The sequence below is a fragment of the Branchiostoma belcheri genome, unplaced genomic scaffold (genome assembly GCF_001625305.1).
Source record: "Branchiostoma belcheri isolate BF01 breed outbred unplaced genomic scaffold, Haploidv18h27 scaffold9, whole genome shotgun sequence".
Lineage (NCBI taxonomy): Eukaryota > Metazoa > Chordata > Leptocardii > Amphioxiformes > Branchiostomatidae > Branchiostoma > Branchiostoma belcheri.
Window position 1 is genome coordinate 3,102,734 of NW_017804575.1, and position 17,802 is coordinate 3,120,535.

At 42.8% G+C, this 17,802-nt stretch overlaps 2 protein-coding genes across 2 annotated transcripts in view; both read left to right on the forward strand.

Annotated features, from left to right (window-relative positions):
- The window catches only part of LOC109487621 (adhesion G protein-coupled receptor L2-like), a 26,653-nt gene extending 15,159 nt beyond the window's left edge, over nt 1–11,494 (forward strand). The window contains exons 8-21 of the mRNA XM_019791626.1: nt 1,836–1,914; nt 2,401–2,509; nt 2,833–2,897; nt 3,442–3,556; nt 4,092–4,195; nt 4,600–4,702; nt 5,512–5,604; nt 7,116–7,243; nt 7,568–7,634; nt 7,746–7,831; nt 8,452–8,578; nt 9,412–9,453; nt 10,118–10,270; nt 10,910–11,494. Of these exons, the coding sequence (XP_019647185.1) occupies nt 1,836–1,914; nt 2,401–2,509; nt 2,833–2,897; nt 3,442–3,556; nt 4,092–4,195; nt 4,600–4,702; nt 5,512–5,604; nt 7,116–7,243; nt 7,568–7,634; nt 7,746–7,831; nt 8,452–8,578; nt 9,412–9,453; nt 10,118–10,270; nt 10,910–10,918 (1,280 nt within the window). The 3' untranslated portion in view covers nt 10,919–11,494. The remainder of the gene's footprint in view (nt 1–1,835; nt 1,915–2,400; nt 2,510–2,832; nt 2,898–3,441; nt 3,557–4,091; nt 4,196–4,599; nt 4,703–5,511; nt 5,605–7,115; nt 7,244–7,567; nt 7,635–7,745; nt 7,832–8,451; nt 8,579–9,411; nt 9,454–10,117; nt 10,271–10,909) is intronic.
- Nucleotides 11,495–13,645: 2,151 nt separating this feature from the next.
- Nucleotides 13,646–17,802, forward strand: part of LOC109487883 (tumor necrosis factor receptor superfamily member 6B-like) — a 7,752-nt gene continuing 3,595 nt past the window's right edge. Inside the window, exons 1-2 of the mRNA XM_019791990.1 lie at nt 13,646–13,873; nt 17,338–17,677. Coding sequence (XP_019647549.1) covers nt 13,769–13,873; nt 17,338–17,677 — 445 coding nt within the window. The 5' untranslated portion in view covers nt 13,646–13,768. The remainder of the gene's footprint in view (nt 13,874–17,337; nt 17,678–17,802) is intronic.

The following is a 17,802-nucleotide window of genomic DNA, read 5'->3' on the forward strand; positions in this document are numbered from 1 at the left end:
CACTTTAGTATGTTAGGTCAAAAGTAATTGAGCTGACAAGAGAGAAGGAGTACGGTACTCTGCCAGTGTGAAGAATCTACAGAGGTATTACCAGTCACTAGTAGCAAGAGATAGACCACATTGAATGATGACGGTGAGGACGAATCATATGAAGTACTATCATAGCTAGTACAGAAATTCTACTGTCTTTACTTTACTTTCTTTCACTCTGTACATGCAATTAGCTCACTGGCATGAATTTTAAAATAAAGGTTATGATAATCATATTATATGTATAGCTTATTCAATGTATGGCTTCATAGTTTATGTGATTGTTAATAACACCTGCACAGAGCATTTCCATACTGACAGTATGTCTTTATTCAAGTGTTTTGGTAGGTATTTCAAGCTTTTCTGCTCCAGCATTGGAATGCGGGGCATGAACGTTTTTTTTTTTTTGAAAATCAACAGTTTGCATTATGCAATTAAAAATCCTAACCAATAAAGTAGGGAATAGCTATCCAACTGTTGTTTTAGTTGTATGTTACTTCATATTATAGTTATATCAATGTAAATCATTGTTTTCCCTTGTGTTTCTCATTCTTTCCCTGCCATGTCGTAAAATGTGGTGAACCCATCGCTGTATTTGCTCCAAAGCAAATATTGGCCTTTCTAGTTACTATTATTTTATATTACCTTATTTTCTGTATGGGCTCCCTTGGAAATCAGCCCCAAGGGACTGAAGGGACCACTCATGTGTCTTCAAGATGAATAAATAACATTAAAAAAATAAAAAGAGGGGATTCATTCCTCAAGCTAACCGAAATCTTGCACACGCAGTCGTCCCTCAGTAAGACATCTGGAGCCACATAGTTCCTGCTTAGAACTTTTATTCAGCCTGTCACACTGTTACAAAATTTGTACTCGTTAACACCTTTTGAAATTCTTCATGAACATGAAATTCTGTATAAACTTCATTCGTACTCGAGTGCCAATAATCACGTGATCATAGATACTCGAGTACCAGTTGGCACGTGATCATTGGTACTCGAGTCACTTCACCCCTGAAGAAGGTCGACGGATGTGCGACTGAAAATTCGTGGTAGCAACAGTCTGATTGTGTTGAACTAAAGAACTAACTTCTCTATGAAATGTACCAACACTGAAATGAGCTTTCATTATAGATTTCATCTCCGCTTTAGAATGAGACTTTTCCATCTAGCTATTAGACTTTTCCATCTAGCTATAGATGTAGTCTGAATTTGATATTCTTTTAAATGCCTTACATGCTAAAATATTCTTTTTAATGCCTTACCTATCCTGCTCACCCACATGTGTTCTTTCTAACTGCTTATAGCCATTCGTAGGCATTCCTCTAAGAAGAAAGGTAAGCCTTAGTCGCTACTTATTCAAAATAGAAATTAGTGGGGTCACACTGGCATAACGGCAGAGTGTTCGCCTCGGAACCAAGAGGTCCCGGGTTCGAATCCTGCCATGCCACCCATCTTGTGCCCTTGGGAAAGGCACTTTACACGTAACTCAGGTGAAAATGAGTATGTCTGCTGTCCGTGCGTTTGTTTACGTTGATGGCGGCATAAAAAATAAGTTGGAAAAACTTGAGTGTGCCGTCACCGTGTATTGTGACAAATTATAAATGTTGGAATAGAAAAGAAAACATAGAAACTATGAGGCTTCAAATGATGTTCAAATGACTAGATAACACGTTCAAATGACTAGATAACACGTTCAAATGACTAGATAACACGTTGATGGCATCAATTGTGTGAATATTGAATTTGCATTTGCCTAGACGAAATTCGTTCCTTTCTTACATGTTTTAAAAAATGCAAACGCAGGTAACGACCAAAGTGCGGAAGTCGTCAACATCTTGTTTCGAGATGTTCCCTTTCTCTTGGAAGGTGAAAACCAGACAAGGTATGACCTGATGTTTTGTCATTTGTTGAGTGAGTTAAACTAATTACGGCGAATTACATATCTGTGATACGGACTGCTGAGTTATAACCCACGTATTAGGTCCTTTTTTTATGTTTACCGAAGGTAAACATATTGTTTTTGCTCTGTTTCCTATTCTTCTTCTCCAAACTAATAAGGTCAACGACCTGAACAAGACGTCTGTCACCATGGTAACTGGCGTTGGGTTACATCATGTTGCAATTTTATAGCAGGATGGGTTTAGACTCCTGTCTGACCATACATATGAATGTATTTGAGTAAGAATTAACAGAGCAGACCATATGCGAAGGTAAACATTATGCATGTTTTCATAACCTTTCTAGTTATGGTATCAATTGGCTCTTATATACAGTGTCGTACTAGTACTGTATAATGTGCCTATCTACCTCATCTATGTTTTCAGTCAAGAAAATTGCAATTAAGAAATTGATTACATCAATTTTCCAGTGTTTTCAGCAATGGGACGGTAGGGAGTGTGGTGATATCCTCATCGGTGTATCCGCCAATCAAAAAGCGCTTCACTGAAGCAATCAAGATTAAGTTTCTACACGAGGAGGTAAGGGAACATCTCCACCAATAGTATCCCCGATTTTATCTATAGTTGAGATGAAAACGAAGAGCTTTCAGTGTTCTGATTGGTCAATAGTGTTGCCCTCGTACACATGATTTTTCTTTTTAGTCTTACGACAGACATTAGGGTAGGTACTAACCATGTGAGCAAATGCAATGATATAAGATTAAGTACTTCATAGCAAGAGCCAAGAAACGCTAGCTATGTAGTGTAGTTTAGTGAGTACTGACAGTCTTACACCAAGACCTTTCTTTTGGCTATAATATAACCACATCTTTAAAGACATCTTTGTATCTCTGTTACTACAGATACCTGCGGACATGTACAGTCGGCGATGTGTGTTTGTCAATGATGATGGGGACGTAACTGAAGAGTAAGGCACTCCGATATTCTCTATGATTTCTCATCCTGATGTCACCCTGATGATCCTGTAAACACTTTATGTATCTATTCAAGAAAACGTCGCTCTGTTGAGTATAGAACTGTATTCTAACTTTCCTCCCTTGGCAGTTCAGTCTTGTAGACTATCTTCACGACTCTGACTTCCTGTGTGGCTTGAAAGTCCGGCCTTGGTTTTGCAAACTCTGCTGTATACACTGCATGTGTATTGTGTAGTTAGGGGTGCAGTTTGTGCTGTAGCCTTTCGCAGTCTTCGTTTCTCTGCTGCAGCTTCTCCCCTCCTCTTATCTGCATCTGCAATACCGTTCTGCACAACTCTGCGCCAGGCAGCTCTGTCCTCAGCCTGCGCTTCCCATGTGTCTGTTGAGATGCCACATGACTTCATGTCCCTCTTGCAAATGTCCTTGAAGCGCAGTGCTGGACGGCCAACTGTATTCTACTGCCCTTGCTATTGCTATATTCGAGAATATACATGGTTCAACGAACATGTAGGTCCTGACCTGGCATTTATTTTCAAGGAATCAGTGGAGTGCCGAGGGATGTGAAGTGGAAGAGTCCACCGACACCTGCACCATCTGTAGTTGTAACCACCTGACCAACTTCGCCATTCTCATGCAACCTGTGGACCTAGAAGTACGTCTTTTCATTCAAACCAATTTCGGATTTCCTAGTTAGGCCACACTGATTTGATTTTATGTATGGCATCCGCACGCACATTGACTTTCGCCTGTTCACGAACAAACAAACAAGCAAACAAACAAACAAGCAAACCTCCCCTGAGGCTCTGGCCTGGGTGCCATCCTCCGTTGTCCATGATAACTACAGAGGACGGCACCCAGGCTGCCGATGCTCCACCGAAGTCATGAACTCAGTACAGTGCTGATTCATAAATACCGCAAAAAGCCAGCAAGTGCCGGCTTGTCGTAAAAGTCGCTATGTACTGCCGCAAATTCACAATACCTGCTTTGTATCCCTGTGGTTTAGCAGCATTTTTTTCTAGCTGAATTTTTTTTCATTCGCCCGCGCGCACTAGTTTGGGGTCTCCAGAAGATGCCATCCATAACATTAAGTCAGTGTGACCTTGTTGGTTTCAAAAGTATCCCATACACGTATAATTACGAATGTATATCAATGGATCACAAGAATGAAAATTGTTGTTGCTGTGCAGTTAACAGACGACCAGCAGGGGGCGCTGTGGTACATCACCCTGGTGGGATCTTCCGTCTCACTGTTGTCACTGGCGACGACAATCTTCCTGCTGCTTTTCTTCGGGTAAGCTGTTATGTCGACTTGACCCTAGGCATTGTGCTGAAACTCTCTAACCTAATACTATACCGCTTCCGATCAAATACTTTAAAACCAATTTTAAACACGAAAATCATAAAACATTGCGAAGAATTATGAAATAAAGACTAAACTTTTCTTCCAACACTGGAATGAATGGGGGCTTACGCCAAATTTTCGGCTGACTCTTTCAATCTTGTTCACGGAATGGACCCGTCTACTCTTGGAACGTGACGTCAGAGACACGTGACCGTAGTAGCGGGTCATACAAGCCAGATAACTTGTGTCGCCCCCTGTCTTTGTCAGGGTAGGTCAGAGAGTTCTAATGTAGACCGCCTCCTTCACTCCTCTTGCACAGAAGTTTTTACAGTTTTCTGTTCGAATTTCTTCAGTTGCTGGAAGACAGAGCGGTCGTTCCTCCTGATGAATCTGGTCCTGGCCCTCATGGCGGCACAGGTCACCTTCCTAGCGGGTATCAACGCAACGAACAACCAGGTGTGTACGGTCTACGTACTCAGTTAATCTGGCATTATGGACAAAGAGTTCCTTGATTTGGCCAAATTACGTAAAGACTATGCTACGAGGTTACGAGCACATTGATGATAGCCAAATCGGTCGTGCAGAAGTGTTAACCATGCTGATATTCCAAGGGCCTGTATCTAGAAAGCTTGTGAAAGCGGGGTGGTAGACACCATGATGCTTATTGTTTGTTTGTTTGTTTGTTTGTTTGTTTGTTTGTTTATTTAACCAGGAAATGCATGTCGCCTATTTGCGTTTTTCAAAGATTCCTGGGGGGGGGTAACCCCAACAAAACTACATGACATTATAATTATAACAAAAGATTAAAGATGAACTAACAAAGGTCAACTATAAAATAGATAAACTTATCGTGAACAAGACGAAATCGTAACTAACTCATCAACAATCAAATGAAATAAGGTAACATAGACGTAATAATAATCGTTCAGATATCAACTTCGTATGCAGCACACATCCGACGATTTTTAGTCGGATGTGCTACATTATTCTTTTCAAAAAGCCCAAGCCGATCATGACCAGGTATAGGCTTTTGTTACCATAATTTCGTATGTCGCTGAAAGAAAGGAACTTGTAATATTTGTTTGTTTGTTTGTTTGTTTGCTTGTTTGTGTATTTAGACAACATGCCGAGCAGTTGCCATCCTGATCCACTACTTCTTCCTGGCGTCGTTACCATACTTTCGTTACCATAATTTCGTATGTTCGGGACTAATAAACATTTGTTTGTTTTGTTTTGTTTGTTTGTTTGTTTGTTTGTTTGTTTAGACGACATGCCGAGCCGTTGCCATCCTGATCCACTACTTCTTCCTGGCCTCTTTCTTCTGGATGATGGCCCACGGGATCCAGCTCTTCTTCAAGGTAATTTTCCTTCAAACGTAACCAACAGATACTATCATGAAAGTTCATCTGTGTTGGTAGTTACATGTTTAAAGTTAAAACTTTTGATCCAACACAAAGAAATTCTCTCACCTAGAGCTTTCGACCAGTCATTCTGGTCTTCCTCAGTAGACTGACCCAGTGAGGCTTGTCACGTGGCTTCTTTGAAGTGTGACGTCAACACTGGGTCAAAGGTATCTGGTAGACGATGTCGGCCCCCGTCGCGGTTCAATGAAGGCACGTGACAAGCTTCACTGGGTCAGTCTACTGAGGAAGACCAGAGTGACTGGTCGAAAGCTCTAGGTGAGAGATTTCTTTGTGTTGGATCAAAAGTTTTAACTTAAAACATGTAACCAACAGATGTTGTTTTCAGCACCAAGGACATCGACCGCCGGCCATTTTGTTTCAGCCTTCTGAAAGAGATGGAGAAATACTATTGACAAAAATCCATGTGTTCTGGCGCATTTTAATAATGATAAGCGTATTGCAAATTCATGCCTGAAGGCTAATTGCAAATAACAAAGATAAAAGAACATTGAGACAAGGTACAAAATAACTTCAAAGTCTACATAATAACACGAGGTAATTGTCTAAAACTATAGCTATGTATAGAACTATGTCAGAAGGGTTTGACTTCTCTTTTGTAAACCATGGAATACGTTGTGAAGATATATGAATAAGTAAGACAACCTACGATCCAATTGCCATATGTGCTTCTTTGTCATCGCTGACTAGTCACAATTATCGGTGTTGACAATAGCAAAGTATACAAAGCCGTGCTATAAGATAGAGGAGCATTTGGCTCAAATACTTTTAACGGTACTTTTAACGTCGAGAAAAACAGTCGTAAGAGAAGGCACTGCAAGAAAATCCTATCTTAAAGCATGTTCCACTTTCCGACCAAACGTTAACTTTACGCCTGCTTTAAAACATGCTTAAAGTTTAGATTTCACACAGTGCTAGGAAGGTATTCACCAGTTTCCCATCCCCAGAATGCATTGCGAAAACAGGGGTCTAAACTTAATTTGCATAGGACAGGATTCAGGAAAGCATTGGAATGATCCTGTTGACGTTAAACAGCATGTTTTCAAGTGTGTTTTGAGGTGTTGGGGCATTTTATGCTCAAGGTTAATCAAATTACTATGGGTCGAATCTGACAACAAATAGAGAATGAATTTTTTAGAATGAATTGTTTGTAACGTTATAGTGGTGACGCTATACTGATGCTGTAACGTTACAAACCACATGTTCCGTGTTGAAACGAACACAAAAACTTCACTTGTTGTCAGATTCGACCCATAGTAATTTAATTTACCTTGACCATAAAATGCCCCAACACCTCAAAACACAGTGAAAATCAAGCTGTTTAACGTCACCAGGATCATTCCGATGCCTTTCTGTCCTATGCAAATGAGCTTTAGACCCCTGTTCTCGCAATGCATTCTGGGGATGGGAAACTGGTGTATGGCTGAAATTCTGTCACCATGCCCCAGGTGAAGAGCGTGTTCTCCGCCACACGTGACCGCCGAGTGGAGTTTTTCCTGTTCGGCTGGATCAACCCCGGCGCCATTGTGATCGTGACGTCAGGGGTCAAACCGGACGGGTACGAGATCGAGAAGTAGTGAGTATTCAAACAAACAGCGTCTCAGAGCGAACAAGAGCTGGATGTTTGTGGTGGAAAAATGATTGATTTAGATAACGGAAAGACTTGTTGATAATACTGTAACTTGTCCCAGTCATTTTAGAACGTATGCTCTGTAAAATTCACATAAACTTGACCCCAGTGTTGACGTCACACTTCAGAGAAGCCACGTGACAAGCTTCACTGGGTCAGTCTACTGAAGAAGACCAGAGTGACTGGTCGAAAGCTCTTGGTGAGAACATCTACCTTTTGTGTTGGAATAAAGTTTTACCTTGAAACGTGCCCTCTGCTACTGTTCTCCAGTTGCTGGTTGTCGACAGACGATGGGATGGTTTATGCCTTCATAGGACCAGTGCTGTTTATCGTGGTGGTGAGTATATTGCATCAGGTTGAATACTGTGTATTCATCTATGTCTTAATTAATTTATACATTTCTGAATCATTACTTGACAGCCCTGCTTCTTGATTTGTTCTTGAATAGGTCAACTTCTTCATCTTGTTCTTTGTCATCAAGACCTTCATGTCCATCAAGGCGAACTGCAAGAAGTCGGACATCCAGAAGACCAAGTAAGACTTTGTAACATTACCATCTGTTGTATGTTGTTTGCAATTCATACCTTTCTATATAGCTACCACTACCTCCTGGATACCTGCACATAGGTACCTTCGCCAAGAAGGTTATGTGTTCAGTAGCGTTTGTCCGTTTGTCTGTCTGTGTACAGAATAACTCAAGTCTGTGTCTGTCTGTGAACAGCATAACTCAAGAAGCTACTGATGGATTGTCATGAAACTCGGCAGGTACGTAGGTCTTGATAAGACCAATAAAAACCTAGATTTTGGGCCCTCTGGCAACTTTCGTTGGTACTGTAGCAGATTTTCCTGTTTTGATATCTCATGATCTGGAGATGCTAGGGTCGAATTTTGCATGGTAAATAGCTCTTGGACTAGGGAAGATTTAACATCAGTTTGGGTCCCCTAGATGGTTGTCCTAGGACTGCAGGAGCGTTTGTTGAAAAATCTTCGAAGGAGAATAACTCAAGAACCCGTTGACGGATTGTCGTGATTTTTGGTACAGTGTATGTAAGTAGTGGAAGTGATGCTTGACTTTGTCACACAGACTTGTCTGCAGTAGTCTTATCTTATACAAGTTTAGAATGAACGTGAACATGAAACCGTTGTTCCTTCAGGGCCGGGATCCGTGCCTGTGCCGTGCTGATGCCGCTGTTAGGAGTGACGTGGTTGGTGGGTGTGATCGCGGTGGACCAGACCACGGTGCCGTTCCAGTACATCTTTGCCGCCGTAAACTCCGCCCAGGTAGGCAGGGGGTGGTTTTCAGGCGCCTATTTAGTAAGGGTAGCTGGACGTTTCGCCGCCAGACGGGTTCGCGGTTAGACGATTCGCGGTCAATTCCTGGACGATTCGCGGCCACCGTATACACGCCATAAAGGCTGCTACAATCACTGTCTGTTGCATAAGATAACTTTTAAGGACTGTATATTTACACAAAGAGGTTATAGTCTCCACGATAAACTTTAACCTCCTTGATTTCCGCATCTTATAACATTTTGAAACTGTTTTGTAACATAACAGTTACGTAACATACGTCTTGTTTGTGACCTTAGCCGGACCGGCCGGAATATTACCTAAAATGGGCTGAAAAAGTGTACAAAATATTTTCATCACATTATCAAATAAATATTAAAATTGCCAGTCTTGATTTTTGCTGTCTAGAAACGCGAAAAAACATGTTGACAGCGAATAATAAATGACCCGGAAGTGACCGCGAATCGTCTAACCGCGAACCCGTCTGGCCGCGAAACGTCCAGAAACCTTTAGTAAGATAGCGTGGGAGGTGTGTGTGTGTGGAAGTAAGAAGTCAACAGAAGAAAATACGGAGAATCTAATGGAATATAAAAGCATGGGGGCACAGAGGAAGCAGGTAGTTGACCGCTGAAATTGGCACGACACCAGCTTCCGACTTTGGCTTCCGAGTTCTAGCTTAGCCGACTTGTACTTGGGCACGGTTTCGAAGACACGTTCGACGTGGCCTAACTCTCGTTCTATCTCCTAAGATGTGTGTGTCATTCTAAAACATAAGGAGAAATGTCCTAAGCTGAAAATGAATCTTTTTTTTCTTTCACCTTAAGGGACTGTTCATCTTCATCTTCCATGGAATACAAAACGAAGACGTAAGTAGCACCACATTCACACACAGCAGAACAATCCATATATATTACAACACAATCAAGAATGATTCCCTGTCATACACATGGCACTATTATCATTCACGATGAAGCAAGTAACTTTCAAGTAACTGTACTTTCAAGCACATGGCCCTGCCCAAAAAATTTTAACTGTACAACTCAAGTCTTACAGTCAAGAATGGGCATTCCATCGCTTCTATGACGTCACGTATGCAGATAACACACGTGACTCAGTGAGCAGTGGATCATAGGTTGTAGAAAGTCCGTGGCGACCCCCGTCTTTGTTGAGGGGTTGATGCTATTATTATGTTTACCTTCGCAGAAGGAAAACATATTGTTTTTCCTCTGTTTCTTCTTCCTCTTCTTCTTCTCTAATAAACAAATAAGGTTAATGACCTGAACCAGACGTCTGTCACCATGGTACATCATGTTGCAATTTTATAGCAGGAGGGATTTAGACTCCTGCCACCATATATATGAATGTGTTTGAGTAAGAATTAACAGAGCAGACCACATGCAAAGGTAAACATTATGCATTTGCTTTACAAACGTTACATTTCTAGTCATACGGGCTCTTTATTTCTCATAATACACATGTACCAGGACAGTATGTTTTAGTATTGACGATTCACCTCCTCCATGCCCTCAGGTGAAAGAGTCGTTCCGGCGGTACCGGAGTCGTGCCAAAGTGTCCTCCCTGCGGACCGACTCCAGCCACTCAGCACTCAACGCCAAGCTGATCGGTAAAAACAACCTGACCAACCTGACCACCATGCCGTCACCGAAGAGTCAACATGTCACCGTATGTGTTTTTTTTACCTCCGGATAAGGAGGTATTATTATGTTTACCGAAGGAAAACATATTGTTTTTGCTCAGTTTCTTCCTCCTCCTCCTCTTCTTCTTCTTCTCCAAACATTGACCTCTGACCTGACCAATGACATGATTTGTTGACGTCTGTCACCATGGTGACTGGTGTTGGGTTTCATAATGTTGCAATTTCATGGTCTGCTCTGCTCCTGTCACCATATACTAGTAGTACATGTAAGTGAATGTATTTGAGTAAGAATTAACAGAGCAGACCATGTCCGAAGGTAAACATTATGCATTTGCTCTGCAAATATTACTTCTCTAGTTTTGGATGTGTTTGATAAATGTGAAACTAAATGATAAGAACATAGCACTATTTCTTTCTCTTCTGCTTCCTCTTTTTCTTCTCCAAACAAATAAGGTCAATGACCAGGGCCAAACGTCTGTCACCATGGTAACTGGTGTGGGGTTACATCATGTTGCAATTTGCAAGTGCCATGCAGAACTGAGTTCAAGAGGGGCTTCATGGTCACCATATATATGAATGTGTGTGAGCAAAAATAAACATAATGCATTTGCTTTGCAAATGTTACATTTCTAGTTTGTTGATAGCATAGTGTTCCTCTTTTCCAGATCAAATAACCAACGAACGACGTCCAGGAAAAGAGCAGTGTACAGCATTGCGGCTGTTGGCCATTCTGGAATGGAACCAGTCGTCGATCAAGGAAAAGTGGACGAAGAAAAATGCAGAGGAAGTCTCTTTCAAAAACGATCAACTTGCTAACATACGGGTGGGCATTATGACGAGTTTACATACATACAGAATCAAAACGAGTTCTGTTTTGAATCTAAGTAAAGATGATAGATATATTGGTTTATTGTTTATTTGCACGTTCGTTTGGTTGAGTGGTTATCTATCGAACGTTACTTGTAAATAAAACCAAGGGGTACTTAATATTACCACAATGTATTTCATGTGAGTTAAAAATACGACAGGTACGTTGACCCTTTTACTTTTGATATGGATGAAGCGCAGCGCTATGTTCTAAAACTGCTTAACGTATGCAAGGGGTCATGTACTGCTACATCTGTTTACTCTCAAGTATTAATGTACACCCTTCATTTAGTTATCATTCTTGCTGTCGTTTAACCCGTCATTTGAAGTGCAATGCACATCAAATGTGTGTACGCTTAAAGTTGCATTATGTAACCTTAGGACGATACAAAAAGGAATTTTTTTACCATTTCTTTACAAAGTAAGTTGAATCAATCCTACTTCAGTGCAAATAAATGCCATTCAGGAAGTGGAGGTGCTAAAATATGACGTCATACGAGTGTGTTTCAAAGCTGGAAACACAGCTGTCAGCCATGTTTGTTTACATTCTGGTATTTTGTGGTGGTACCACGAACTAAGTGCACCTCGTGTGGGCTGTTTTAGCGCCAACCATAAATGTCTGAAATGTGAGATTCTTGCACAAATATGTTGAAAGGTGGAAGTAAATTACAATCACGTAGATTTCTTCAATTAAAATATTTAAATTTTAGTGCACAAATGTTACATAATACCTCTTTAAGAGCAATAATCCGAAGCACAATTTCCAGTAATATATCTTATTTTCTTGTATATTTTGTTAAGAATACGTGTTAGAATAAAACGTGATTTTGTGGACACAGTGTAACAGGGACGTACCATTTGTGCTGTATAATCATGGCAGCGAAACTCAATTATTGAGTAAGATCTGTTTCGAATGCACATGAATACATGAGTGTGTATACGTAATCGGGAAAATATGGGTGACTGTCAGTCTAAATCAGACTGCAAAATGTCACAAGCTTAAGCTGTAATATGTTTGCTTCCACTTTCGGTATCGTACGTGTACTATATACCGTATTTCCTGGTTCCCTGTTGTATGGTGGTAACATTTTGTCCGTATTAAATATTGGCAGAATATACGAGGTGAATATCTCAATTGACATACACTGCGTGTGTTTAGTTTTTATATAAAGCACGACTATTTACACACTACTACACTTTGAAGTCATTTGCAAATGAAATGGGCGATCTTTTTTTTTCGGTAGGGCATGACATAGTATGTCGTAACACATTTGGCATTTAATCAACACTAACACTTAGTACCCCTGGGAACTGAAAGCACATTTCTGACATGCAAGAAAGCTGCACCATAGTGCTGTAGTTTCACTTACGAACATAGTGAATTTGCACACTGTACATTAAGTACACAATGGCAAAAGGGTGAATGAGGGGGATTTCATGACTGAAAAAGAAAATACTCATATCAACAATTTCAATCTAAAGTTTTCCTTTACATAGTGACAAGTACTAGCATATACGTGTACATGAATCGAGAACACGCTATTAGTACCATCAAACTCTTATCCGTTAACTCTTATCACAGATAATCTGACGATCAGTTCTCTCCACTTCTTTCGGTTTCCTGTTCCTCTTAAATGGTTATGCTGGTCCATTCCCTGATGTCGTCCTCCCATCTTTCCCGTTGTTTACCGTTGCTTTGGGATGTGGTTTCTGTACTAGAACGTACCCCTAGAACCACCAAACTACCGAATACCAATAAGCCTGTGCCGGTATGTTGATATTCTGATGTCCTTCACCAAATAATCTCTTCGTCCCTTTCCCTACCTCCCTTCCATCGTCCTTCATCTCTCTCTCCCTTGCGTCAAAATCGTATGGCAATCACTCATAATCAGATACAGATTCATATGTAGAAACATGCCCATAGCCAGGGGGGGGGGGCGGGTGTTCGGAAGAACCCCCCACAAGGCTCAAAGGTCCACTTTTTGGTCCACTTTTATGTTAAGGTCCACTTTTTGGTCCACGAAATACATATCATGTACAGATATACAGATACAGATTTTCCGAGTACGATGACCGTGTCAGTTCCTACACCTGAGTGAGGAAGTTTGACACGGTGGCCTTCGCGTGGATTTGTTTAAGGTGAATAACAGGTTGTGAATCTGAGACCCACACACTTTGGGAATCCATCTTCTCCAGCGGTACCATATCGAGGGAGACGTGCTGGTTCCGGTTGGGATGCTTGCAGCGAGCTGCCGGATGACTTGGTTACGCTCAAGGTCCGCCTTGATCAAAACAGCCCGCCTGGCCCTGATCTCGTCCGCCAGCTGAAGAGACTTGTCCCTCTAATTGCGGGGCCGGATACAAAGTGCCTTTCCCAAGGGCACAACGTCGGGGTGCGGACATGCCCCTGTGCTCGAACCCGGGATCGAACCCGGGTCCCCTTGTTTGAACGCCGCACGCTGACAACCACTTCGCCACACGACGCCACTTGCGTCAAAATAGTACTAGTAGATCAGAATCGACCCTTCACCTCCAGGCAATAATAGCCGAGAACAACGTTGCTTTGCAATTGGTTGCTTACGGCGATAGACAATGGGTTTTCCCCAAAGCAGAGTGTATTTATAACAGGCGCACAGTTTTGGGCGGCACAGTTCCGTATGGACCGCCGTTTGCGTGTGTCTCCTCAATCCTATGTGATCATGAGTACAAGGAAACGACTGGCCACTGTCAAGACGTTTGAACACGACCCACGCACCACCATGGTAAGTTTCGGTGAGGCCAAAGGAACTGGTACTATGGTTATACTTTAACAATATGGCGGATTTGTCGCTTTTGATACTACCGTCGTTGCTTGAAATATCAGTCATACTGAGTGAAACTAGCACTTTTGTTTTCCACCAAAGTACTACTTTCTAGCAATTAAGAACCAGACTATGTGTTTTTTCAGATAGCTAAGTCTTCAGTTAGGCTGAGTTTCGGGGCATAAAAACGACTGGCAACAGGGGCATATGTTACGTTAGTGAAACTACATATAACACTGTGTTCGTGATTGTACTCGTACCACTAGCATTAGTTCCACTCAGTCGACATAATTATGATGTGTGCGCCTCAACTGGTCTCAACTGGAATGAGGAAGCATTCCGGTTGAAGGAAGGCAGATCATGTAACGCCACTATGGAGGGGAAATGTTTGAGTCCGTTGGTTAAAAATATCCCCCGCCCGCCCACCTGTATATTGTTCCCGCCAACAAAGGGCATAACGACCGTAGGCGAAAGTGAAAGCAGAACATCGATATCCTCTATTCAGTCAACGTAACTCGCATTGAACTTGCATGTATACCATTACTTATATGGACCACAGTATTAGAAAGGGGAACACAAGGAAGAGTTTTAGGTAGTTGGCTTGTTTTGATTTCAGTGAGCGAAAACACTTCCTTGTCGGGCCACGACCAGCCGCAGGCCAAGACAAAGACTATGTTTGTTTATTTATTTGCTTGAACCATTCTTTATATCGCGTACAGGTATTAACGATCGGAAGTAGAGCGTGACGACTGTGTATACGCACACGGAAGCACATACCGTATATACCCGTATTTACTACCAACGCAACAGTAACACAAGAAAGGCACTTCGAGTGTTTTGTTCCGGTTTCGACCTTTGACCCCTCTCAAAGGGGGCGGTTCGGACACACTCACTTGGCATGTTGCTGTTTAAGGTAGCAGAACACAGTTTTCGCCCTATGGGGATTTCTATAGTTAAGGACCCCAAGATGACTCACATCGACGCGGTAAAAATTATAGTAGGGTGCACTTCACAAATACGAAAATCGAATATGTTTGAGAAGAAGGTACAAACTACAAAATATCTAGAAACCAAAAAATCCTGTCGGCGTATCTACTCGTAAAGGCCCGGTCACACTGGCCGAACTTTGCTGGAGCGTTCCTTTAACGGTAGGGACGGGGTCCGAATTTCGACAACGCTCGTCACCGCGCCCAAAATGTGGGGAAAAAAATAAAAACACGGGCGTTGACTTAGCGGTGTACCGCTGAAGCCGACGTTGCTTTAGCGTTGGTTTAGCGGTAGCGAACGTTGGTATAGCGGTGACGCAAGCGTTGGTATAGCGGCGTTCTGCGCATGCGGTTTAGCGGCATACCGCTTGTGACTACGGAGATGAACGGATCGTTTTGTAGTAGTACAAGTTCTGTTCTGTGTGTGGGGGGACTTATAGCTTTAATAAACATCATTTTGTTAATCTATTCTTGACTACGTTATTTAATTAATAATGAAAATAAAACTTTGCAGATTGCAAAGTTCCCCTGTGACCCCAATAAAGTGATTGTCCGTGTGACCCTTCTTTGAACATTTTACGTGTGGCCCCAAAATAATTGCACACTAGTGCACCAATCATTGCAAGTCTCTCAGCATCCGTGGTGATACAGTTTTACTGTAACTTCGAGCAAATTCGATATAGATGAGGCCTGAACTCAACGGCAGCTCGATTCCAAATGAGCACCTGGTCCATTTCTCACCGTATTTATAGCCAAATTCTGGTCCCGCTCCGACACCTCTATACCAACGCCAAACCAAAGTTCATTGCCGACATGGATCGCTGCTTCAACGCCTGACACCGTTCCAGCAACCCCGTGTCCGCTCGTAAAACGCTTGCAACCGCTCCAGCGAAGTTTGTGCAACGTTTGTGCAACGTTTAATCGCCGCCCGGGCAACGCTGGCGAAGCAGCGGTGGTCAAGCGTTCAAGATTTCTGCGTTGGCCTAGCGGACCCAAGCGTCCACGAACTTGTGTCTAGCGATGCCAAACTTTGACTGGGCGTTGGTGGAGCGGGGGTGAACTTTGCCGGAGCGGAAAATTTCCCCCTCCTCACCGCTCGCAATATTTTGTGCAGCTCAAAACTTTCGGAGCGGTAGGAGGGCCCCTCCAGAAACGTCAGCGGTGGCCGGGCGTACACGGCGTTGCTTTAACGGGGGCCAACTTCTGTTTAGCGGTGGTGAGCGGTTTCGAGCGGTGATGAATTTTATTCACCGTTCAAGCAACGCTCCAGCAAAGTTCCGCCAGTGTGACCGGGCCTTAACGTACACTTTGAAATCCTCCTCTACGGACGTGCCCTGAACTGCAGCCGACTCACCAGGAAAGCCAGTTGCGCATGCAATACGGCGCATTTATACACGAACTGCAAAACCTTCACAGTTCAAATCACACAGTCTCAAACTCGATACATTCCTACACCACACAGCACAACTTACATCTGGCTGACGCTCTTGTCAGGCTTTCTACCCAGCCTTCAAGAATATTCGCTGTACTACTTTCTATACCTGCGTCACTGTGTGCTGCTACCTTAAGCCTTGAATATTTCAGCCGTTTAATATTCGATACAGATTCGGACAATAAGACTTTGAGTCGGACATTCGTAGCGAATGCATGGATTGGTAAGACGTTGTGACCTAACGAGGAGAGCGTTCTACATGCATTTTGCTTGTGGGCGAGGCTACTCTCCAAGCAGAGGTTGGTGGGGAAGATTGTTACCTTTCTATATACATGCCCCATTTTTTGTCGCTACCGCCACCAACAGAAAAAAAAACAGAAACAAGCATCACTTCAGCTACCTACATAACAAAAATCAAGGCAACCGGTCAACCAGCTCTTGAGTTATCCTCCTTCAGATATTTTTTTAACAAACACTCCTGTAGTTCCAAAACAAGCCGCTAGGGGGCCCAAGCCCATGTAACTTCTCCTCTAGCCCGAGAGCTATCTCCCATCCAAAATTCCTGACCCTAGCATGTCCAGATCACGAGATATCAAAACCGGAAGTTCTGCTGCAGTACCTAAGAAAGCCGCCAGGGGGCCCAAAGTCTAATCATTTTTAGCTTCCCATCTACCAAGTTTCATGACAATACATACTAAGCTTCTTGAGTTATGCTGTTCACAGACAAACAGACAGACAGACAGACAAACAGACAGACGGACAAACTCTACTGAAAACATCACCTTCTTGGCGAAGGTAAAAAAGAACAGAAAAAACGGGCATAACGTTATATATAGAAAGGTATAACAAGAGTAGGCGGGGTGGGACCAGGAAGAGGGGACATTGTGAAAATGAAAGAAAAAATGACCCACGCACTGGATGATGAATGAGCAAGTGTACAGATAAATTCAGAAAAGTGGACATGAAATACTTCAACGTAACTGTTCATCCACCCTTCAATATTTCAGCTTGTGATCCTGATATTGCTGGTCGACATCGTGTCAGCTACTACACCTGCTACACCAGACATCGAGTGTAGGGGTCACAGTCGAAAGTACAAAACGCATGACCGGGACGGGAACCCTGTCTGCGTGCCGTGCTCCCCTTGTTCTCCCGGGTACGGGGTCCTGAGACCGTGTACAGAGTACCAGGACACGGTGTGTGAGGCCTGCGAGCCGGGGAAGACCTTCTCCGGAACGGAGAGTCCCTGGCGGAGGTGCGAATCGTGCGTCCAATGTGCTGCCCACGAACTGAGGAGACGAGAGTGCACCCCCACCAGGAATGGACGATGCAGTTCCTGTGAAACAGGTGATGCATATTCAAAGTTACAAAACTTTTTGGATCGATCCGGATTCCAAAGCGAATCAATTCGGCTCGTACCCTGGATGCCAAACTAGTATCGGGCCGTTAGCCGATTTCCTTCGGCAGCCAAG